The sequence below is a fragment of the Seriola lalandi genome, unplaced genomic scaffold, assembly GCF_002814215.2.
Source record: "Seriola lalandi dorsalis isolate HSWRI2012SDOR001 ecotype SW California unplaced genomic scaffold, Sedor1 jcf7180002053686, whole genome shotgun sequence".
Lineage (NCBI taxonomy): Eukaryota > Metazoa > Chordata > Actinopteri > Carangiformes > Carangidae > Seriola > Seriola lalandi.
This window is the reverse complement of record NW_019524239.1, coordinates 444,128-469,307: the sequence shown is the minus strand read 5'-3', so window position 1 is coordinate 469,307 and position 25,180 is coordinate 444,128. Positions and strand designations below refer to the sequence as shown.

The following is a 25,180-nucleotide window of genomic DNA, read 5'->3' as shown; positions in this document are numbered from 1 at the left end:
TTTATGGTTGCTGCCATTTCCTTTCATTTAAAACCTTTAGCTCCTCTTGAACAAATGGCTTTAGGCTGAACTGCTGCTCTAACTTTAAGCTTCCACTTTTATTCCCTTATTCTCACTTTGTTTTGACTACTTTTTTTCCCTCCATGTCTGCAGCACCCTGCAGTATATTATAACTCATTTTACTCAGGACATTGCCAGCCCCTGATGGACAGTGACAGATTTTAAAATCAAAATGATCAAATCTAGTGTAATAATGCAATTAATTCTATATTTTACTGATCTTTGCAGAGCTATTATCTCTTCACTCCCCTGACACTGGTGAGGTCAGAGCTCTGGGTCAGCTTCACCCCGGAGGCAGGTAGGGATTCAGCCTCTTGATCAAAGACAGAGCAGGGCAGTTGCCCTCACTCTGCCCCTACTACCCTGCTAATGTTTTGCAACAGTGAGGGTGATTCTGAATGTGTGTACGCATATGAACCTGTATGGGAGTATATATGTGAGTGATTGTTTTTCTGCTGATAATGGACAGCAAAACAGACAGCTGTGGAACAAAACAGTGCCAGTGTGTGTGTGTGTGTGTGTGTGTGTGTGTGTGTTTGTGTGAGAGAGAAAGAGAGAGACATGGAGAGAGAGAGATTTTTGAGCAAGAAAATGCTTTGAAGTCACAGAAAATTCCAGGAGTTTCCTGTTAACAAGCCTGGGGTATAATGTGAACCAGGAGTGTGTGTCTGTGTGCAAGCAGAGCAAAGTCTCCCCAGTCAGTCTCTCGCTGCTGGTGAGAGGGGTTACCATCACTCCTCTCTTTGCTATACTTTTATCTTTGAGATTCATTCCTGATTTGCTCCACCTGTTTTTTTTTGTTTTTTTTTACAGAATGCATCAGCCTTCAGTGGAGTTTTGAATTTGCATTCAAAGTATGGAAGTTTCTCAGCTGGGGGTTTTTTAACTCTTTTAAACAGCTGGTGGATCCATCTTGCCTGTTTCAGATGCAACATTGCTGCCTATGACAAAGCACTACACAAATGTGTGGAGGATTTGTGTGATGCTAACCAGTTCCAGCTGATATATAAACAAACCGTGTCAAGCCGTGTCAGTAAGGATGTGTAATTTCTATACCTCACACTCACATCTGTTGTTGTTTGTTGCCTTGTGGAGCCTCAGCTATCTGAGTTTTCTTGCTGCCTGGCCGGGCATCGGGCGTAGCAAGCCCAAGGATCAGTTGGACCCTAATGTAAAGGACTGGGGAGACTATTCAGACCTCCCTCCAGGAATCGAGCAGGGACTGGGGTTGGATGAAGATGGAGAACATGGAGACAACAGAGGACTTGTGGGGTCATCATCAAGCCTGGCTCCGGAGCTGGATTTCCTGGCTGAATTTGCAGGCAAGAGAAATAAACTGATCAGCTGATGCATGTATTTGTCTGTCTGCCTACTTACAGTAACTACACCCCCCTTCTCCGCTCTAGGTAAAAAGCGGCTGTGGGTGATAACAGCCCCATCACACAATGACCACTATCTGCGTATGATGGAGAATCAGCTGGAAGACATGGAGCAGGTACTGCACTTATTCATTTAGTCTTTACACACAGACACCACATTGATTTAGAATCTGATTTTTTTTTTCAGATGTTTTATTTAATTTGGGAAAATAACACATTGGAATTTCACTCAAAATAGTTTTTGTCCTATGTTTACTCTAACTCTCTCTCTTTTTCTTTCTCCTTTTGGTCTCCCAGAAAGGGCTGCACTGCCGTCTAGCAGAAAGAGACACATTCATCATCACCATCATCCAGAACGCCATGATGGAAGGTCGGATCCAGAAAACAACTTTCCAAGGTGAAGCAACAGTAGAGAGTCTAGACCCGGACACCGTTACCAAACTGCTGCACTACCTGGAGCTTACCAGCCAGGTAACCAGTATGCCTCTAAATATAAGTACATATCTTACAAGATATAAATAATTCACTGCCTTTTGAGATTGTTTAAAGAAGAAGAATGTGTTTCTTCCATTGTGATTTACCTGCTCTTGACTTGTGCTTTCCATTCAACAACAATTGTTTCAGGAGCAAGGGTTCACCATGCTGGTTCTGAAGAAGAACCTACGGGTCAGTGAGCGGTTCCCCTATCCGGTCCGCGTTGAGGCCATTTTGGAGCTCATAGATCAGTTCCCCATGAGGAAGCTGGAGAAGATGACAAGAAAAGGATCCAACTTGAGGTTCCATTATACCACTATGCTCCTAGCTAGTACTAATAGAGAACTAACGAGTGCTTTTATAAGGTCATTCAGTCCACTTCACATCTACTTACTAAATAAATATAAAACAATATGCAAAAAGTGAGCAAAACCATAAACATGTCCAAGCTTGGAAAATATGAGTTTTGGACAATCCTTCTTCCATTTCTAAGAGCTGTTGTTAGTGATTCTTGTTAAGCTGTTCATAATATTTAGCATTTAGCTTCATCATGTGCAAAGAAAAATGTTCTGTTCTGTGACATCTACCATCTAAGATGTTAATGTGCGTTATCCAAGTGACCCTGCACTACAATGCGAATTAATGGTTTCTTTATGACAATTTAGATCAAGGTATTTTTTTTCTTTTTAATTCAGGTGTAAAACCACTAAAAAGAAGGTTGTGGTGAAAAGGAAAAAGATGAAGAAGACGATGGTGCTGAGCCCTCAGAGGCGAGCAAATGTGACTTCTGTGGTGGCATTACAAAGAAAACCTCCTCTGGACAAAAAAGCTGCCTTGAAGAGTAAGGTCCAGGACATACTGAGTGGACGGTCGAGGTTTGTTATCCGCAAGGTGCCTGCTGTGGGGCCCACGGGGGGAAAACACTCCAGCAGCGGCAGTCAGGTGACTTCTAACAGACAGGGAAAAGAGAAAGCGCACAGTTCTCCACCTGTGTCAAGGAGCAACGAACAAGTAAAGAAACACAGGTGCCGTCTTTCCTTTTTTTTTTGTTTTTGTCAAAACATAAAGGGAAGAGCGTGAATGTTTTGATTGATTTCACTGAAAATGTGCTTAGATTTTGTATTCCCATCTGGTACGTCATGCCTCCTCATCCCTCCACGCCAGACAGACAGTGCTGGATGAACATCAAAGTAAACGTTTTGTATTGCATTGCAGGCCTGACTCCGCTGTGGAAGAAGGAAAGAAAAGACATGGGGGGAAAACAAGTGAGGATACCACAGAGAAGAATGTAAAGGACGACACACAGGAGAAACAGAGCTCTAAGAAAAAGGGCAAAGGTAAAAAAGGAAAGAAAGGAAAAGGAAGAGGGAAAAAGTCCAACAGAGAGGCCAGCGAGAAGGATAAAACAGCCTTGAAGGAGTTTTTGGACAATTTAAAGGGAACAAGAAGATTGATGGTGAGAACTTTCTCTCTCTTTTTCCTCCTGTCTATTGATTTACAGTGGCATCCACATTCCAAATGCATGGAAAACATTGAACTTTGAAGATATATCCGTACATAATCAGCGCCTTCCCACTACCAAGTCTGATTGAAGTGTCCGTTTGTGTGTCGTCCTGGTACTAGCTGATCTCGACGCCCAGCAGAGACGCATCACTTTACATCCAGCAGAAAGAAGAGAACGAGAAGCATCACTGTGACCTCGCAATCAGGAAGATCACTGTGGCAACCATTGTGGAAGGCAGTGACGCCACGCTCACGCTGCAACACCACCAGCTTGGTAGGAAGTGTTTGTACATTTGTGTGTGTGTGTGAATGATGTTGTATGTTCGAACATTTGCATCTAAAACATTTGGTTAGGTTCTCTCTAGGGGTGATTCAAGTAATCAGAAAATGTCATGCAGATGTTATCAAAGGAACGCACTGTACTTTTCACTAAGGCAAATGTGGCTTCCATGGTTCCATTGTACAGCAGTCTGGAAATTAATTTCTTCCCTCCTGCATTTGTTGTAGCAAGGGTCATACTGGTGTGTTTCATGCTTCATCCTCTTTACTTCAACTCATTTGAAAAAAATCTTCTGCACACTGCTCTCTAAGTGCCAACATTTGTTGTTGTGCTGTGTTTATATGTGGTGGGTACTTCTGACTTCCAAGACATTTGCTAATTTGCAACAAAACACAAACTACAACTGTGACCCATGGGAATGTAAACTGTTTTTGGAAGAGGAAAAGTCAGGGACCACCAAGGCCGTTACAATTCATCCTGAAGGTACACATGAATGTGTGAACCGAATTTCATGGCAATCCGTCCAATAGCTGTCGAGACATTTTGCTCAAAAACCACAAATGTCAACCTCATGTTGGCGCTAGAGAAGTAGTCAGAGGATCATTATCATTATCTGGGACCCATGAATGTGTAAAAGGTCATCATAATCTATCCAGTCATTGTTGAGATATACACCAAAGTGGCAGACTGACAGTAGTAAGCTGAGACAGACAGACAGCGAGAAGGATATTTTGGGTATCATAGTTAGTGTTGTTGTGATTGTACTGGGTTCCATTTGTTCCTTTCATTATGTCCGCTCCCTCCACTGTAGGTCTATATGTACACACGTTCATTTATATATTAATATGTATGTGTGTGTGTTTTAGAATCAGAGCGTCCACTCGGTGACCTATCAGAGCAGTTCTTGGATTCAGGCCTGACCTCCCTGTTGAGAGCAGAGCTCGGCCTCTCGTCCTCTGACCTCTTTTCCATGACTGTCACAGACTACGACATCAAGCCCAATGTGAGAACCTTTTTTCCCCCCATTCTTTTCTGCTTTTTCTGTCCTTTTACTTGAATGAAGGTGAGAATTTATGCTTCTTTTCAGCACCACTTTTACACAAGCTCACACCTGGAAGCTGTATAGTTTTATAGATGCAGGATTGTCACCTCCTCTGCCAAGACTGTTAAAACCATTCTTTCACACGCTTAAACTCCAAGGTCCATCCTTAAATTATTTTTGAAATTGTTTAAGAATCCAGCATCATTCAATTGAAAAATTGAAAGATCGTATTTCCTTTTTTACTCATCTCATTGTCCACATTTCTAAATCCAGCAAGGTGATAGGAGTTCAGTGTGTCTTTTCTCCCTCTTATGATTCCTATATCACTCTTTAAATTGTCTAACTAGCTTTTATCTTTCCCCAGAGAGTCTTTGAAGCTCCACCATCAAGCACTTCTCTGTTTGAGTACATTGACAACTTTCCCTCAAGGCGCTCAGAAAAAGAAAAAGAGAGGAAGAGTCCTCCGGTCTGCTCCAAGGACAAGCAGCCTGGAGCTGAGAATTCCCTGCTTAGGTAAAGTATTGTAATTCAGTGCTCATTATTATCTTGTATCCTTGAGGCAGCAATGTCTGGATCCTTTTTTGCTAATATGAAATCCAAATTAGTACTCTTAAAAAAAAGATTGATGTTTAGGATATATTCATATGTGAATGCTATCATCACAAAAATGTGTCTCAAAAAGCCTTACAATCAAAAAAATAGAGTACATGAGATTCAAAACTGCCTCTAGGTGAGTCTGAATTCTTGAATGTTATTGGTCTCCTATGTAGTGAGACATGTCAGGCGTAAGTTTGACTGACCTACACCACAAATTTCAAACCTGACTGACCATTTTTATGGACGTTAAGGTTCATGTCTAAGAGGAGACTGTTGCTCATCTCTGCTCCCTCTGAGGACGACTACTCTTTCCAACAGCAGCTCTCTGCTCTCAGTGGACAGGAGTGTCACCTGGGTCAGTAACACACCACACGAACAATACACTCTCTGTCCGTTCTGTAGGTTTTGGTAGATTATGCAAAAGCTTTAACAGAGTCAGTTTTCCCCTCTGACCTTCAGGGCTGGGAAAGGCAAACAAAGACAACATTATATTACCTAATGAATACATGAATATGATAATGTCATACATGTACTTGATGTACAGTAAGAGAAACTAAGAACTACGTTTTATTATTTCACTTGTAATGTTTTTTTGTTTGTGTATTTGAATCCATGAATTGAATTACCTTATGTCCCTTACTCTTACTGCTAAAATACACATTCTTGGTCTTTCTGAAGGTATTCGCCACTTTGCCATGTTAAAGCTGACTGGAACCGGAGACAAAGTGTCAGGAACTGTGGAGTTATTTCCACTAAATGGTGAGTGATAGTAATGTGGGGCAGTCCAGGGACATGGGACAATAATGGAACCAGTAACTTGGAATGTATTGTCAGTACTGTGTGTTTTAATCTGAAAATACATTAAGATTATGTTTTATCTAAATTTAAACTAGAATTACCATTTTGTCTTGTCTCTCAGACTAGTTTCAGGTTACATCCCTCCCTTGACCTTTGACCACCAAAATCAAATCAGTTCATCCTTGTGATCAAGTGAATGTTTGTACCAAATTTGAAGAAATTCCCTCAAGGCATTACTGAGATAATGCATTCACAAGGCCAAAACTGTGTTTTATGAGGTCACCGTGACCTTTGACCTTTGAACACTAAAATCTAATCAGTTTGTCCTTGAGTCCAAGTGAATGTTTGAGCCAAATTTGAAGAAATTCCCCTTACAGCTTTACTGAGCTATCCCATTCATGAGAATGGGACTGACAGACAGACAACCCAGAAACATAATGCCTCTGGCGTCGAGGCATAAAAGTGTATCATCAAAATGTGAAACTGTTAAACTCCTAGTCGGTCCTTTTTTAGTTTGATCCATTTTTGCTATGGTCTGTGATTTGCACTGCTTAGTTTTGACTCCATTATCTTCACTTCTTCTAGGTCATAGTCAGAGTGAGGTTGAGCCATTATCCCGTGACATGGTGAACAATCTGAGAGAACAGCTGAAGATCAGTAAGGACTACTTCAGCATGCTAATCGTGGGGAAGGACAGTGATGTCAAGGCGTGGTTCCCATCCCCCATGTGGTCCTTGGAGAACATCTACGACCTGGTGGACTCCATGGAGCTTCGCCGGCAGGAGGAAAAGCTGCAGAAGAGACTGGGGATCCACTGCCCTGAGGACAGAGGAAGAGGAGGCAGCGAGGCGGGACACTATCACAGCTATGATCATGACAGGACGGAAGAGACGTACTTCTATCATGGATCAGAGGAGTGATCAGAAAAAAGGAAGAAGAGTAGAGTGAGGAAATGGAGATACATCCTCGAGATGAGATGGAAAATACTTTACATGAACGCATGGATTTTAACATGAGCAAACTAATAAACAATGACCTCAAAAACTCATCTTGAGGACTAATGAATTCTAAATAAATGATGATGATACATCTGTTGGATACCACAATAAGCTGGATCTTCTCTATTTGTAAGTAATAAATTTGAAAAGTGAAGCTGAAAGTAGTTGAATGGTTTCATTCAAGAAAGTCTCAATGAATGCATATGAGCACTCTTCAAATGTTCTTTAGAAAAGCTGGTGTTCCGTTATTTTGCTGATCGCAGCAACAGGGGAAGAGGAAGAATGTCCATACAAGGCCGAGCAGATTGTGCTTTTTGGCAACACATCTGTCCAATCTATTTTAAACACATTCACTGAGTTGTACAGGAATACAAATGGAAAGTTCCTGTGTTGAGACATTGTGATGCTGAAATCGAAACTGCATTTAAATGAAACAAATGTTTGTTTTTTAACTCTGAGTTAAACATCTGTTTTTAAAGAGCTGCAGTCTGCTGACACCTCAGGGTCAGTAAAACAATGAGTTATTGATGTTGGGCTCTGCATGCCCCAGGACATTTCTTTGAACAGCAAAATTGAACTTGTCTCCAAAGTTTTCCAGTTGTTATTAAAAAAAAACATATCATGAATGTAAGCAATGATGGTGCCAGAATATCTTCAGTTGCTTAAATCTAACTGTTGGATTAGAGAACTTTTTGTACCCCTAGAACACATGGAAAAACATCAAATAAATAAATAAATAAATAAATAAAATGAAGTCCAGAAGCCCTTTTCAAAGCCACCCACATAGATTTGACCAGTCCAGGGTCCAGTAAAAAGATTGTTGAATATTCCTGACGTGGTAACATGTCCTATTCTAAGGCAATGTTTGAAAGATGAGAAAATATGCATTCAGTTCACAAGAAATTAATCTGTGTCAAAATTAACAACAAACACCACACATGCATAAGCGTGGATATTAGTTTCCATGAGATCAGCAGCATTTTACAGTAACAAAGAGGGAAGTAGACTTTTGGGAAGTTTGTAAAATGCAAATTTATATTCTAAACTTTAGCAGATTCCAAAACACTCAATGTAAATTAATGAAATTAACTCTTGTGTTTTGTAAGCTGTAGTAAAGATTGCTTTAAAATTGGTCCTAAAACATGTGCAGTACCTGTATGACAAATATTGAAAAAAATAAGATAATCCTGCCAAGTGTTGATATCATTAATGTATGATATCAAGTGACAGACTGAAGATCTGGCATCGTGATAACAATAACATTGTTGTGTGGAACGTGAAGACAAGTCAGTGAAAACATGACCAAGAGTAAATCTTTACAGCAGAGTGAAGGAACTGAGGCAGTGGAGGAACATGAATGTAAAGATGAAATATGGCAAAGTAAAAGGATCCATATTTCAGGAAAAAGGAGAAATAATAACTTGTGGTGTAGTGCATGCTGCCAAATAACTGGCTTTACAGTCAGTGGGCTTAACTTTCAAAAATCTAAATAGAAAACCAGCGAGAAAGGTGAAGGATGAGGAAAAATAAATAAGAAGAAGCGGGAAGTTGGAGTGAAACAGAAAGTTGGCTATAATTGTGTAACTGTCTCTGTGTGAAAATTTGCATGTTTGTGTAATGTACCTCCAACAGTCCAAATAAATGGCAGCCAAGCAGATTAGAGACTTCAGACTGTGTCACATTATGGATGATGGATGGATCCCAGTGCATCCTGGGAGAGGATATATACAATGGATAGATGCATAGATGGAAGAATGGATAATCCAAAATTTCAGCTTCAGCTACATTTAGACAAAACTGAGGTCTGTGTTAATGGTGATGAAAACTAAAAAAAATCTGGAAAAAAATCTTCATGTTCATACTTTTAACAACAAATAAAGCTCCATCACACTTCAAAAATTAAACTCAGTCATTTTAGGTTTGTTTCTTATCAGTTGGCATGTTTTATATCCTCTTCTCTCTTCTCACTTACTTTGTGTAAATCTTTCAACCCATTATGAGCTGCAGCACAGTTGATCAATCTGGAGTTTATAAACGATAAAAGTCACTTGACCTTTCCTCTTAGTGTCAGAGGCTCTTATAAACTTTGGTTAATTGACCCTTTATTTGTAGAATGTGAGGGATAACCTCATTATTTTTAATTAGTCATTCAGTAAATGGCTACACAAGAAGCATAATTGCAATTGCAAACAGTGATCATACCCTAAACTGAGCAACAACATGGGCACAAGCTATTACTACTACAGCAAGGAAACAATATTACAACCTTAATAGAAAAAACTCTGAAAGTAGAAATTAAAGTAAAAATTCCTGTAACTATTTCAACATCAGAGGTACAGTCTACTGAGCCTTGACAGCTTAACTTGATTCACAAATAAATCTTGTATGTTTTCTTGCTGCCTTTGATGATGCTAGTACAGCCATGGAATCCACCAAGAGGCCTGCTCAGCGTTCTTAAGGTCAATGAGGTACAAAAGGTTGAGCCATTTAGCTTGCTCAAAAAAAAGCATCTATTGACGCTTCTTCTGCTGTTTTCTGTTTTCTTCTTTATTCAGGGTGATCAAACGGGCCACAATAATGTGGCCACAGATTGGCATTTAAGCCAACACCCAAAAACCCAGTCAAATATGGAAACTATAACTATTTACACAAAGTACATGGACAAGAGCTCGGTCACACAGGTGACTGTGCCAATAGTCAACCTCAGCCAACTACAGTAGACTACTGTGCCTGGCATGGTACAAATATCTTAAAGCCTTTATGGCTGCAGATTTAGCATACACCTTGATAAATTAATAATCAACACAATTTAAACTGTGATCAAACTCAAGTAATTTGCTGTCTTGTTAGTCTTTTTAGATTCCTCTCTTTTTTTTTTTTAAAGTATATATTTTTTTGGGCTATTGTGCCTTTATTGGACAGGGTAGTAGAGAGAGACAGGAAATGGGGAGGCAGAGAGAGGGGGAATGACATGCAGCAAAGGGCATCCGATGCGGGACTCGAACCGGGGCCAACTGCAGCGAGGACTGTAGCCTCTACACATGGGGCGCCTGCTTAGACCACTGCGCCACACGACGCCCCTTGTTTTTTGTTTTTTTGTTTCTTTGTTTCTTTTGCTTTTCTCTTATGTGTTTTTGTGTGTTTGTCTATTATTACACCTTTGTTCACTTGTCCTCTAATCACTTAATAAAAGGAAAAATCTGCTGTATTTTCTGTTTAACAGAAAATGTTAGCATGCTAACAAGATGGTGAACATGGTAAACATTATACTGGTTAAACTGAGTAAACATGAGCATGTTTAGCAGGTATTAGCTTGTTGGTGTGCTGGTTTTAACATTAGCTTAAAGCATCAGCAGTATAGCCACACAGAGCTGCTAGCATTACGTCTTTTATGGCAATACACACGGCCACATCCTTTGATGTGGTGTCTACTATAGTATTGTTGTTGCTTTTTATGGCTGTAGCTTTTATCCTTGTCACATCAATGTCACATTATATTTTTAAGTGTTGTACACAGTTGCTAAGAAACACTTCTCATCATGGGTTTCCTGTTGACCTTCCACTGAGTGAGTAACCATCAGTTGTTGAGCATACAGGGAAACTGCAGGGAGTTTGCCAGGGATAGGCAAATCAATGAGATTAAAACACACAGATAACAGAGGCTGTGAGACTCATACAAAACACACACTACTAAGAGAGGAAGTAGTCAGTTGTAGAGAGATGCTTATGTCACCACCAGAGCTGGAGTATACATTCCCCACTTACAAACACACAGACTCACTCAACGCTTTGTGATTCACAAGTCTCTCGGTATCTCTCTCTCTCTTCGACAGCAACAGAAACTCACACAGAGACACTGGACAAACACTCTCCACCTCTTTATCTACCAACCATTTGGACATAGCAGAGTCCCCCTGGATTTGTCCTCAATATGGTGAGTACAACTTAATAATCAACTGAAACTATTTAAATATAATCACCTCCTAAATATTAGAATTACTCTGGGATGCCCTGCTAAGAAAGCTGCTATTGGAAATCTTTGTTACGTACATTTTTAAAGACTGAATGGATATTATGCATAATTCTTTGTAGGAACACCTTCGATTCATACTTGTGCACATGATTCTAACAACATCATGATCAGAGAGAAAAAGCTGTCATATTTTATATATTCTAACTTTGACTTCACCAGAACTTGGACTACAAAGTCACTTAAGCGATTTGTGGGCTTTTAGTTATCCTAATATAGCATTTAAGACCCATAAGACTACATTTGATAGTTCTGAATTTGATATTCAAGACATGTATTGACACATTTCTTCACACATATTGTGTAAAAACTGAAGAAGTAACCATTAGGGTAGGGTTTCTTTTTGGTTTTGTGTCAACTAGATTGAGCAAGGCCACTTTGGCCTCCACTTTACACCATAAAGGAATGAGAAATGATGGTTCCTCTTTGCTTTGAGCCGAACAGCTTGTTCTTTTCTCTGCCCTGTCTCAGCAGGTCACTAGACTTGAAATGTACTTGCACATAGTAACTCCATAGACAGCATTTTTATTTAAATTTGCACAAACAAGGAAACAAGCTTAACACTTAATCATTAATCTGCTTGTGGTCTCAGGCCAGCATGCTGTGGTTTTCTCTTCTTCTTATGAATTCTGTTGATGTTGTCTGCTTGAACGGTGAGTGGTATACAAAGTAAACCCATCACCCACAACCCACTCACTCAGTTGCCAGTTCATTAGGTACACCCTAATGCAGTCTGATATAACAGTCCTGCATTAAATCCTCCTTCATGAAGATTACAATGTTGAATGTTTTGTTGAAGCTGTTTTGGAGAGGTGTTGATACATGTTTATAGTCATTTTGGAATCGTTAGTTGCTAGTGATGTTGAATTTTATTGTATCATACTGAAAGGTGTTTCCAGGATTTGACATAATTTGTAGGTTTTCACAAAGTTGCAACTGCACCGATGTTTAGAGAAGCAGTAATTGCAACTTTCTGGTACAGAACATATTTGGCAATTTTTAGTTTCCTGCGGTTGAGAAAACGGAAGCACAATGAGGGAACTTTCTTCTGCATTTTTCCCTTTGATTTCATATTTAGACACATCTCAGGCTTACTGTTAACACACTTTGTCACACCACCGCTGAAACATACTGGCACCACTGAAGTGACATTCCACCCAGAATCTATTTTTTGAGTACCACATATACAATCTGAGTTGCATAAAATTAAAATTTTAAAGCTTCCTGCCCAACAAAGCGAGCAGCAGTGGCTAGCTTGACTGCCAGCGTATTTTGTGACATGACATTTACAATGAATTCAAATAGTGACAACAAAAATAACAGAATCAAAGAGTGTTTTAGTTACATTTTGGATGATGGACGATAGATGAATGGACAGGGGAGAAATACATTATGCTGCAGAATTAATTTAAGAAGTGGTTGAGACCAGAATAACACATCTAGTGATCTGTTACCATACTGTTGTCCACACACAAGAACTGATTTTTGAAATTTACAAAGTGATTCAGAGTCATAGAAGCAACCCTCCTAAAAATGACATTAATGTACCAATTTGCATCTACAAATTCTACAAAAAGATGGTGTTTGCATAAAAGCGTTTCTGTTAACATAATCTGCAAAGTCACAGATGTGTCACTGACAACATATTGAATTTGCTCTGCCTTCAATGCACGCTCAAAGCAGCAAGAGCATGGTTAACGTTTTTTTGGTTAAACTCATGGCACAAAAAGATCATCATCTTGGCTAAATATTGAAAAAGTGACTCAAGACAAAACTTGTTTACTTTTTCAACATTTAACCAAAATCATAACAATTCCCTACAACTTCTATGTGGTACACGAGCACTTTGTGGACTGAAAAAGACATTTCCAATGAATGTAATCCAGGAGGCAACAAGATTTCCTCTAAAACATATAAACCAAAAACAACTAAGAATCAGATAAGAAACTTGATTTATATGTGAATCAGTTTTTTTTTTAAACCTGTCTCCCTTGACTGAGCTCATTTACACAGTGGACCGCACACTGTATATGATATCTGGCTATGGCTATACAAATCAGTGAGACTTTGTGTTACCATTACTCCCAAATAGCATACTGAAGTCATCCTAAGTACAATAACAAATACAGCTGCTTCTTTATTGCAAAATGGCATTTGCATGATAAGTTGTAAGTGTTTTTATCATTTTCCAGGTGGGTGATACAACATTCACTTGACCCGATGTTCACGCTGGTTTGACTTTCCCATCTATCTTCATATTGTTGTACTTTCTGTTGCACAGTTTCTAGTCGCTTTTACTGCTCTGCTGTAGGAATAGCAGTGACTGTGTGTCCTTATGCTCTTATCTCCACTTCCCGGTATGGTGTCTCTGACTCCAGTCAAACCAGCCTCATTAAAATAGGTGTGGCTGCTATTGGTCACTATGTAATGACATTTTGTCAAACAGCTTTTGGATTTTGGACACATTTATGATGCAACTTTTTGGTTTGTAATGCATCACCCCCAACATTTGGTCATTCTGCACTCATATCACACATATGCAACATTGTGACCATTTTTCAGTGCAATAAACTTAAATTGAAATACGCTAAAAACTATTTTGCTGCTATGGCTCATTCGACCTCAAAACAAACGTACTGTATCGTAAATATAGACCTCCCCTCATTATTCAGCAATAAATACTAATCGACAAAACTGCCTTCTCTTTTCAATTTCACACTTGCTTTTCAATTATACATTTTAATTAAAAAAATTCTTTTGTATTAAAGCAGATACATGTGAAGCTGCATAATACATGAATGCGGTTCTCAGTTCTTATCCTCAAAGACTACATTAACCAAATAAATACAATAGTTTCCAAAGTTGTAGTAGTCCTGTTAAAAGAGAGAAGAGAGAGAGAGAAGAACAAAGAAGCGATTGATTCATTTGTTTATTTTGGGATAGAGGCTAATTTGGCATAAACACTAACCCAAGGTATTTTAATCATTAATAGGTAATAGTTATAATAGAGTGATTGTGATGTCATTTAAATATGTATAACCCTGTGAGCCACGGTTGTGTGAGAAGTTATGGCGTGTTTGGCATGGTTTGTGTATATCTGGTGTGTAAGTGGCCTTGCGAAAAGAGACAAACAGATATGTTAAAAGGGTAACTAAAGCGAAAGCAGGAATTTCACAGGTTGGATAAAAAGGTCGGAAATAAGAGAAGGAAATTACTTATTATGGTATTTTTAAAGTTTTGCAACTTTCCATTGCTATGTTTATACCAGTCAAATGGACTATGAATCTTTTCTCTCTTTTGTTCCTCTTTATCTTTGTTCAGGAGTTTCTATTTTAGCACGTGTTTGTTGAAGTCATTTTATACTCTGGCACGAGCAGCGCATCCTAACTTTATTTTCTTCTTTGCTGTGTAATTCTGAATCAGATTGAATCAGATCATGTTTGAAGTTTTGTATTTTGATCATTACCTCTACTTATGATCCTCTTCCATTCATTCCAGGAAAACAAAGCTGATGTAAAGTCCATCATGGCTCGCTTCCAATCGAGCGGGTGGAGCACCGATGAGACTTCTTCTACACCGGCTGGACGACCCAAACAACTCCTGCACCCCACCCTTTCCTCCGGCCCAGCCATACAGACAAAGAAACCTGTCATGGAAAGCCTCTCAGGCAGTGCAATAAGTGTTCCTCCTAAACCAACTTTTCTGAAAAATACAGTATCCACTAAAAGTGACACGGAGGTACATGAGCCAAACAAAACTAAAGCCCTGGCTAGCAGGTTTGGCAACACACAGGATGACACCAACAGCAAACCTTTAATTGGTACTAAACAGCAGATACCCCTGAAGCCTCCTCTTTCACAGCATCTTGAAGCTAAAGGCCCTGTACAGAAGCCTCCTCTCAACAGGCCCTCCCTCGGCTCCACCCTTTCCGACTCCAAACCTGCTTTTCCTAAACCAACTCCAGCCATTGGCTCCAAGCCCAGCTGGATAAAAGAAGACAGTGGTGGGGGTGTGCCATCCGCTACCAGCTCCACACCCAAAGCACCCCCTTTACAACAAAAACCGAGCAGCAGCATTATAAAATTACGGCAGCAAAATGAAGAACATACAGGAGCTAACACGGACACAGCGAACAAACCTTCACCTCTGACAAACTCCCCTTTTAAGCCCGCGTCCAACTTTAAGACTGCTCAGAATATGTTCAACAAGGAGAAGGACAAGAATGAGCTGTCAGCTAGTGGTGGGGCCAACAAAGCGCCCCTCACTGGGACTAACTCCATCCCTCCTCCCAAACCTCCACCTGGTAAAAAACCAAGCTTGAAGAGGCCGTCCACGGCCTCTGCTAAGCCCAGCATTGTTAACGGTGATGCCACTTCAGGCCCCAAGCGTAACCCACTACCCAACAGTTTAGCTCTGGGTCTTGCTCCTGCCAAACCTAACCGACCCCCGAGAGTCAACCTGGAGAACTTTAAAAGAGATGCTGAGGCCTCTGGTAAGTCGGACATGGAGTTACAGCTTTGTTTGTTTACTAGTGACACCACTGATATAATATGAACAAAGGTACTGATCAGGAGAAGCACCAATCCAGTAAGGGAATAAATATCAGTACTTACACAAATCCATCAATTGTCTATGTGAGGCAAAACATATTAAACATAATTGTACAATGTACAAGTTGCTTGTGCAGCATACTGAAGGGTATTCACAGGCACCACCAAAATAAATACACCCTAACGCACAGTATGTCAAAGATGTGTGATCACACTTTCAAGGCAACAGCTAAACTCAAGTTGGCAATCTTCATTTAGACTTGGCAGAAAGTTTGTTCTTCTGCAATGTATAAAGAGCTCTGTCAAAGATGGCATGTTCCTTATTTACCCACTTAGTTTCAAAGTCTTTAGGGGTTCCTATATTGGTACAACTGGATAGTCCCAAAAGTATAAAATTAAACCATTGCCTCATGAATTTGGTAACATTTTATTGGCCCTTTAATTTAACAAATATAATTTAACAAATATGTACTCACAAACTAACAAGACATTACTCCTTGATCGTACTTAGAGACACTAATTCCTCAAAGGGAGGTGCTGTGAGTTGTGCTATGTGTATTTACAATTTGTGATGACTTTTTATGTAGGGTTATAGGTATCACTGAGGACACAGAGAACGTGTCTCTGGTAATTTCTGGGGTAGAGAGAGACACCATTTAGAACTTATAGATGCAGGCAGATGACTATATAAAATACTGAGGAAATCTCACAGTTCATTCCTAATCAATAAATGTGGACTAATGATCTCATTATTTATAAAACTCATGGCTACAATCCAGGTGACTGACTAGTCTTGCTGTGAGTTATCTAATGTGTTCCCGTGTGTCTCTTGCAAAAGAAATCTTGACCCCAATTACACTTTTTGAATAAACAGAGCTTTACTAACATTAAAATAAAAATGACTGCCTTTAAAATGAACATTTTATCAAATAAACACCCTGTAAGATACACTTGTGACAAAAAGGAAAAAAAAAACAGAAAGGGTTCCTCATATGTGTATTTCCTATCATATGCGTGCAACTTTGTACAGACTTTTTGTGAAGCCATCTCTTAAGTGTGAAGAGGGACTTGCTTCACACCTCATTGTGGCTTTAGTGACATTAGCAATGAGTAGTCTGCAGTTGGTGAGTTTATTTTAGGTCATCTCTCCAAACAGCAATGCACACAACCTCTGTTTCTGCATTATAGCATTAAAAATAAGTTATTATACATGTTTATACACTGATTGTGCATTTTGTGCATTCTGTACAACATTTGTGCAAGTTACAAAGAAGCAGCTAAACAAATGCTCCAGTACAGATAAGATAACAGACGAAAGTCACATGAACACTCTTGGTTCCTCTATTTCCCCTGGCCAAGTTCCCTGTCCAGTTTCTCCTTTCTCCTCCCCCCTTGCTCTCCACTCTGACAGCTGAGTTTGTTTCACCATATGGGGAAGTAAGTTCTAGCAAACAGGGATAGTTTCGAGTGAGAGATAGTGTTTTTAGACTCACACCTAATCTGAATTTATTTCCAGTCAGAGGATAACTGTTGACTGACATTCATCATAAAACATGCGCAAATACTGGAGGACAGAAGACAATGCTATGAATGCACTTTCACAAAAGTTGTTTTCCATGCTGTGCTCTCCCTTTGTCCCTTATTATGATGCATTATGCATCTCAATAAGGGACAATATTACCCTGCAAAATTTGTGAACACCAACAGGCGTCAGGTTATGAGGTTTAATTTCGTGTGTATTGCCTACTTTATTGGTTCTGTGTTTTGGGATCATCACTTGTGATTGGCCTTTTACTCATGAATAATTGTACGGCTTGGTTTCTTCTTCATACTTAGTGGTTAGGCATCCTTCTGAGTGGTGGTGGAATGTAATTAATTTACTCAAGTACTACACCAAGTACAATTTTGAGGTGCTTGTACTTGAGTATTTCCATTTTGTGGTGCTTAATACTTCTACTTGACAACAGCCAATTATAAGATACAACACTGACAGCAGCTGTTTTGCTTTTAATACTGCTTTCACTTTTAATACTTTAACAACTTGCTGATAATTCTTTGTAAGTTTGAATGCGATTTTTACTGTCATATTGATTGTTGTGACCTGACTTGATTTTTCATTGTTTATTTTTCATGGGCAACCAAACAAGTTGCCACCCTGGGGACTGATTAGATTAGACTGATGAGATAACACATGAGGACACTGGCAAAGATACTTCAACTTCTCTATTTTAACATCATGTTGTTTTGTTACAGGTCCTGGCACCTTTAAGAAACCCATCACCCCAACTCCTCCATCCTCTCACCCCAGTAACCAAAGCAACCACGTGGCCCCTACTCCACCCCCTCAGTCTGCACTCCCCAGTCTGCCCCCTCGACACCCTGGATCCATGTAAGTCACACATGCAAACACAAACAATATGATATATACTGTATTAATTTTTCTGGATAAAGCTACACCCATTAACGAAAGGTAAATCCTGACTATGTTTTTCAGGGTCCAGCAGGAGGAGTTCTATGATGATGTTGATGAACTGACCAGCTCTCCTCCACCTCTACCACCATCCACAGGTTCAGTAACATTCACTATTTGTGCAAATGTAATGTGTCATGATCATCATTTTGCAAGACTACCATGTTGTTTTTAGCACCAAAGGAAGACGGTACAGGATTGTGTAATGCTGAACTTTATACCCTACACTGAGTATATTAGAAGACACATCAACAAAATTATAATTGCAGTATATTCTATTGTTGTATATATGGTCTATATGGTCGTCCTGACTGCCACCAACTTCTTACTTGCTTTGGGGTGGTTATTCATATTGCATATGATACTGATTAATTTAGTTTCCTGTCCATGGTTACATAAATGTTGTTTTACATAATCTAGTTCCAAATAATCATGATTCATTGTTTCTCCTCTGCAGGTCATCCGAGTCAGAGGGCAAAGGTGAGACACGCTGAATGACTTTCATTTACATAAATACAGATTTGCATGCAGGTGCTGTGTGCAGATGCAGACACACACACACACACACACACACACACACACAGATAAGGACAAGGATGTGTTCACTTAAAGACACGTGACTAATAAACTTAGTGGAATATGGACACTGCAGCAGCAAGTAATAAGAATATATGAATCCGATGAAAAATTATTAGTTTATGTTCTCAGTAGTCCCAGTACCTGAAATATCAACAGTATGATGAAAAATAATGGGAAATATGTTTTTACATGGGTCTACAGAGGTGTGTAGCACATTGAGTATGCATTTTATGACATCTAAAAGACACACAACAAACTGATTCTCGATTTAAATTGCTTAATTATGTCTGTCTTGTCTGTCCAGGAGGAATTTGATGATGATGATGGAGAGATGTATGAGGACCTTGATGAACGATGGTGAGAGATTATTACACATTAAACTGTTGATCGCACATTTCACTGATTCTGCCATATCATTAAATCCAATTTAAGTTCAACAAAATTATTTGAGCGATCAAAATGATTTGTCTGTATATGGATGGATGGTTGGAGTTTTTATCTACTGAGGCTGGTTGGGGACTTTAGCTCCAAAACAGAAAAACCCTCGCACAATGTACTCTGATCACTGATTTTGATTTTGTAAACATACAAATGTATCACTTCAATAAAGGTTTCAGTCCCAGTTCAGCTGTGTCTAACTTCACTAACACTACTCTCTGGTGGTTGTTTTATAACACTACAAGAACTTATTCAGTGTCACTCTGATGTATTTGAGGCAGATAAACTCAAAACGAAAGGCCCAGGTGGGATCATTTTAAATTCAACATTTTTTAGGGGAGATCGGGCATGTAGTCATGGTTCATTAGGTCTGTTGCCTTAGATTTTTTTCTGTTTTGAAGATACTAATAATTTGCGTTTTCTATTAAGTGTTTTATATTTTTTATAAATCCCCATCTGGGGACTTTTATTTATAAAAACACCAATTAATAATTGTGTATTTTTATGCTTGTACTGAAAAATCATCGTCTTTTGTAATAGTGTAATTGTTTTTTTTTACCCTCAATACTCTCTCTCTCTCTCTCTCTCTCTCTCTCTGTCTCTCTCAAAAGGGAAGCGGCTGAACAAAAACAAGAAAAGAAGAGAGAGAAAGATGAGAAGGAGGAGAAGAAACGACTGGAGGCTGAGAAGAAGGAGCAGAGGGAACGTGAGAAGAAGGAACAAGACACCAGAAAGAAATTTAAAGTGAGTGGAACAAGACTGGACCTCTCAGCTAAACCTGCTGGGAGACGTAAAGAGCTCTCATGTCTGTATGCTAAATATGAAGCTAGAGCCAGGGGATGTTGGCGTAGCTGAGCATAAAGACTAGAAACAGCAGTGACAGCTATGTTTTGTGGGTTATTTGCCTGACTATTTCTTGGGTGGGCACAGAAGCTAACCGGCAAATTCGATTTGATTAAAAATAAAGAAGAAAGAAAAGACACACTTCAGTACATAACCTTACATAAAACCACAATGCTAAACTAAAATAATCTAAGCTAAACTAAGGTGAGCTAAGCTAACTGTCTCCTGGCTCCAGCTTCAAAGTTACAGTACAGACATTGGAGTGGTATTGATCTTATCTTCTAACTCTCAAGAAAGCAAATAAGTGTATTTCCCAAAACTATTCATTTGAATAGCAAACACATGAAGTAATAGCCCAATAGAGAATACACCTCATCTGCTCTGTCATAAACAAATGTCATGATTTACAGTATTTTTTCCTGTGTACATTTTCAAACATATATGTGTGTGGCTGTGTGTGTGCTAGCTGGTGGGCCCCCTGGAGGTCATCCACCAGGGGAAGGCTCGTGTGGACTGCAAAAGCAGTAAAACTGACCTCGGTATGAAGCAGGGAGACTGCGTGGACATCATCCGTGTACAGGGCAACCCGGAGGGGAAATGGCTGGGACGAACGCAGGACGGATCCAGTACGTTCACATATTCATCCCTCATCTGTCTCATGAGTTACAAACCTGCAATCAATGATGACAAAATGACCTAATTAAGAACAACAAATTAAGTCAAAATTTCATTTTGCTCTTTGTTCCAACAGTTGGTTATGTAAAGACCACTTCAGTGGAAATTGACTTTGACTCTCTGAAGAATCGTCAAGCTCAGCAGTCGTACGACCCTGAGGTCTATGATGACATCGACGTCATCTCTTCTGATAACAGGTACCAGGAATGTGAAATGATATATTGTTACTCCACATATGTTGGTTGCACTTTTGTAAGAATGGGGACAAGTAAATGGTAATTATATTTTTGCATTGTAAATTGCCAGTAAGAAAACCTCAGTGTTGCTTAACATGAAAACATGCACATCAGTTCTTAACAATATCACTTTTGTTCTGGACAACTCCACCCAACAACTCAACCCAAGATTTGTTCAATTTGGTATATTGAATGGCACTAAATACAAATGAGCCTTATGGATACTGTATGAGTCGCCAGGCCAGACCAAGCCATGAAATAAGAGTTCTAGTATATTGAGAAAGTTTTATTGTTGCAGTTTTCTAGTTTCAAAAGTTAGATCATATGTCTGTACATTCAATGTGAAGCTAGATATGAGAGGCGCATCGATCATTTCATCTAACTCTCAGCAAAAAAAGCAAATAAGCATATTCGCCAAACTGTTGAACTGTTCCTTTGACCTGTACCATGTTGCACTTCTCAAGTTAATGAAATTGACTAATGGAAGCTCACTCAATCAGCTAATCTTTAATATTTATATTATCCAACTTTTCTCTATCTACAGTGGGATCAAAGGACCAGGAGGTATGCTTATAATCTTACAATAATAATCTTCATTTTATTATAGTCAGTTACTAGCTTCGCATTCAAAGATAGAGATAAAACATGTCACCAATTAAAATATATATTTGTTTTTGTCTTGTAGTTGTCCTTCCCCCACTGCCAGGAGACGAAGGAGAAATATATGATGATGTTGTTGATCCAAACCTGGAAGTCAGGTAGGAACTGATCTATTGACTTATAATAAATAATAAATAAGCAGTAGAATCTGCTTTTATATACAACAAACTCTCACTACTACTGCTAAATGGAAAAGGGTATATAGGAGAGATGCAAAATGACACGGAAAAAGAAATGCAGGTCTTTTCATGATTGGTTGACTCTCTAGTCCCCTGGACACCAGGTCTCCTCTTATGAAGCCCCTTAGCTTCCTACGGATGTTTGACCGGAACAGACGCCCTGCCAGCACTAAAGTGTAAAATACACTCAGTAGTAAGACTGATCACAAATCTACTGCCCGCTGTTGTTAATCCCTAATCTTTCAGCCGTCACTCTCCTTTTAATATCTGAAAAGTTCCTCTTGGACGAAGTCGCCGTTGAATGTTGATTTTCTCCCCAGATCAGCACCAGATCAACAACTTCACCTCTGTCTGAATAACACCGAACGACTTTGATTTACGAATTGACTATTGCATGAACACCTGATTATCTGTGATTTTACTAATCTTCTTTAGTTATCTGCATGTCTTTAAATGATGTATGTTGAGATGATCAGAAAATCAAGACATTATCTGCTAACACTGTCAAAAACATGTTTTAACAAGTATACTAAATAAAATACTGTGTTGTAATTCATGAATATTATTAAATCAGGCTGATCATAATTTAATCATAATAACCTAGTTTTAATTCATGACATTGTAATTATATAAATTATGTAACATTTTAATATTTTTCTCTCTGTTGTGCCAGAGTGCCTCCACCCAGCCAGTTTACTGCAGAGGGGAATTCAGGTATAACGCACTGTGATAATACTACATGTTCTGAATGGATATTTAATGAAAAGCACTTGTTTCTCAGATCTTTCCTTCCTTGGCTTTTCTTTTGGCCTCTCACCTTCCCTTAAGAAAGTGGTGTTGGGCCATAGGCAAGAAGTTTTGCAGCTACAGCTATATTTAGTTTGGTATGGCTCATAGTGACTCATGTAAGCTAATGCTAGCAAAGTTCAGATACAGTAGATATATTGTTGTAAAATCATCATTACTGAGTCACTCAGTCACTTTATTGACTTTATGACTCTCCTCTTCTTGTGTTTCTCTTTTGCTACATTTTTGACATTTAAGATTTTACTGTCAAGGAAAGTCACATAGTCTCAATTTTAGAGAATACTCCCTTGACAATTTGCATTTCATTTCTAACAAGAAATGTTTGTACTGCTCTAAATACTAGCCAAAGTATGAATTGCCCCACACCTCCACCCTTCATATCCTTTACAACTGATAATTAATTTTTATTATATGTAGTGTGATTAAAATGTGTCCCTTCTGAATGCATGATAATGTCACGTGTCAGGTGCATTTTGTCATTAATGTAATTTTTTTATTCATTGACTTCTCCCACATATTACCTCAGATCAAGGAGCCGCAATTGATGAGGAGATATACGATGATGTTGACTCTCAAAATTTGCCTTCATCTCCGCCCATAAGCAGGTACAATTACATCAATTTCAATATCATCAATTTAATTAATTAATAACCTTACAGTAGAGTCCTTCCATTTAGATTCATGGTTTTAACCTTAATATATTTTACTGTTTTGCTTTTATCCTGTAACTTATTATGTTTCTGTCCAGCTTTCCAATCCAGAAAGGCAAAAGCAAGACTGATGAGACGGACCCAAAGAAGCAGAAAAAGTTTGAGAAAGAGGAGAAGGACTTCAGGAAAAAGTTTAAAGTCTGTCTCTCTAATATATTTTAAACATATATATCAGTCCTCTAACTGTTGCCAGGATCATGCCTGTTGAAAAATCTCCTGATATGAATTTATCAATACATTTAGCAGGGCTGTGAATAAAAAATAACAATAATAACTCTAATTATAAATTTATATCATTAGAAGATTGACTGTGACAAAATGAAGTTAAACTTAAGCCCTTAAAATGACATTTCCTATCCACATCTTAAGACTTAACAACTACCAAGAATGTAAAATAAAAATGTATTCACAGTTACAAACATAAAAATAGAGAATATCGTGTTCAATCTCTTTCAGTATGATGGGGAGATACAGGTGCTGTACCAGGTGAACATCGTCCACACACTCACTAATAAGAAGTGGAGTGGGAAAGAGCTGGCAGTCAAAGCAGGGGAGAAACTTGACGTCATCGTTAAAGCTGTGGACAACAAATTGATCTGTCGGAACGAGGACGGCAAGTGTGAGTATCTGTTTGATAGCACCAAGATAATTAATCAGTTCATGTAGAATTCACACACTACTGCTTTTTCATTCTTTCCTCCAAAAAACTGAATCGTTCTCATCTAAAATCTTGTGTGTCCGTCTGTGACAGTTGGTTACGTTTCAACCAGCCATATTGCTACGGAGTAAGTATCAAAAACATTTATACATTCATTTACACACAGACTAAGAAAGAGAGACTTAGCAACATGTTGTCTATACTGATCATTTTGTTTTTGTTTAAAGTGATGGTGATATCTATGATGACATTGGAGATGGTATGTTCAATTTATCTTTTAATATTTCATGAATAGATTTCCGCACAGTAAAATTATGATATAATATTATTATTGTTTTTTTTCCAGATTGCATCTATGACAATGATTGAAAAACGTCCTGCACTGGGTTTATTGTTTTACATGGATATTGTACGTTATTTATTATGTTTATTGATGATATACATTGGGAATTGCTTTGAGATAGCCTGAAAATCTGACTGAATTGTCATTTCATTTTCACTTGATTATTTATTAAATAATATTTGAATTGCTGAACACAAATTGGACATGTGGCCAGTGATTTATCTAGGAACAGTCTGGCTTTGAAGTCATTTGAACAATGTAATCCTTTTAAATTTTGTTTCTTCAAAAAAAAACCCCCAAAAAACAAAACAAAACAATGCAATGTGGTTATGTTACATGCAACATCTTGGCAAGGTGGGAAACATTTGTTGGATCAACAGTATTTTGCCTTTTCCCCCCTCTCTTGCACTGCCTTTAGACATTTTCACAGCTCTGACTTCACATGTATGCTTCTACTTTGGTTTATATTTATAATAAGGAAAGCTGCATGTTTAAATGAAACTTATAAACATTACCTGCTATTTTGTCATTTATGTCCATGATATGGTACTGATCATAACTCTGGTTTATTTGTCTAAGGTTTCAACATGTAGACTTAACAACAGATGTAGTGCCAAAGTGATTTTGCATACTGTACATAAAGTTATAACATACATATGATTTTTTTTTTTAAGTGTGTTTTTGATTTCTTCCTACACATCTTTGTATGTCCTATCTGTTATAAAAAAAAGCCTTTTAAGACCCATATTAGTTAAATGCGTCTATCACCAACATGCACAATAAAGTGTTGTATGATTCCTGTAAACTTGAGTGATATGTGTGCAGGTGTTTGATGAGTGCATGACTAAATGAGAACCATTTAACCGGCTTT

The 25,180-nt window shown here is 38.6% G+C and overlaps 2 protein-coding genes across 5 annotated transcripts; both read left to right on the top strand.

Annotated features, from left to right (window-relative positions):
• Positions 1 to 750: 750 nt before the first annotated feature.
• Positions 751 to 7,292, top strand: ccdc80l2 (coiled-coil domain containing 80 like 2). Its single transcript, XM_023401520.2, has 12 exons — positions 751 to 1,382; positions 1,467 to 1,555; positions 1,737 to 1,910; positions 2,064 to 2,215; positions 2,609 to 2,938; positions 3,129 to 3,369; positions 3,537 to 3,690; positions 4,563 to 4,699; positions 5,103 to 5,251; positions 5,587 to 5,690; positions 6,014 to 6,094; positions 6,719 to 7,292. The coding sequence occupies exons 1-12, from the start codon at positions 1,100 to 1,102 to the stop codon at positions 7,051 to 7,053; spliced, it is 2,229 nt and encodes a 742-aa protein (XP_023257288.1). The 5' UTR covers positions 751 to 1,099; the 3' UTR covers positions 7,054 to 7,292.
• Positions 7,293 to 10,789: 3,497 nt separating this feature from the next.
• fyb1b (FYN binding protein 1 b) lies at positions 10,790 to 25,114 on the top strand. Of its 4 annotated transcripts, none has more exons than XM_023401481.2 (19): positions 10,794 to 11,065; positions 14,660 to 15,653; positions 17,965 to 18,100; positions 18,206 to 18,279; positions 18,639 to 18,661; positions 19,065 to 19,117; positions 19,810 to 19,942; positions 20,508 to 20,667; positions 20,793 to 20,913; positions 21,497 to 21,516; positions 21,638 to 21,710; positions 21,896 to 21,967; positions 22,465 to 22,505; positions 23,125 to 23,203; positions 23,347 to 23,446; positions 23,765 to 23,927; positions 24,060 to 24,093; positions 24,194 to 24,225; positions 24,313 to 25,114. In XM_023401481.2, exons 1-19 carry the CDS (start codon positions 11,063 to 11,065, stop codon positions 24,333 to 24,335), a joined length of 2,334 nt encoding a protein of 777 aa, XP_023257249.1. In that variant the 5' UTR covers positions 10,794 to 11,062; the 3' UTR covers positions 24,336 to 25,114. The 4 variants fall into 4 exon arrangements, 3 of the variants coding, with proteins under 3 accessions (XP_023257249.1, XP_023257248.1, XP_023257250.1); XM_023401480.2 differs by having other exon boundaries at positions 10,795 to 11,065; positions 21,881 to 21,967; XM_023401482.2 differs by lacking the exon at positions 21,896 to 21,967 and having other exon boundaries at positions 10,796 to 11,065.
• The last annotated feature ends 66 nt before the right edge of the window (positions 25,115 to 25,180 follow it).

Coding starts and splice junctions, on each gene's coding strand:
- ccdc80l2 (XM_023401520.2), top strand. CDS start 1,100: ATGTGTAATTTCTATACCTCACACTCACATCTGTTGTTGTTTGTTGCC. Junction 2,939..3,128: donor GAACAAGTAAAGAAACACAG/GTGCCGTCTTTC, acceptor ATTGCATTGCAG/GCCTGACTCCGCTGTGGAAG. Junction 5,252..5,586: donor GCTGAGAATTCCCTGCTTAG/GTAAAGTATTGT, acceptor ATGGACGTTAAG/GTTCATGTCTAAGAGGAGAC.
- fyb1b (XM_023401480.2), top strand. Junction 18,662..19,064: donor ATCCGAGTCAGAGGGCAAAG/GTGAGACACGCT, acceptor TTGTCTGTCCAG/GAGGAATTTGATGATGATGA. Junction 24,094..24,193: donor ACCAGCCATATTGCTACGGA/GTAAGTATCAAA, acceptor TTTTGTTTAAAG/TGATGGTGATATCTATGATG.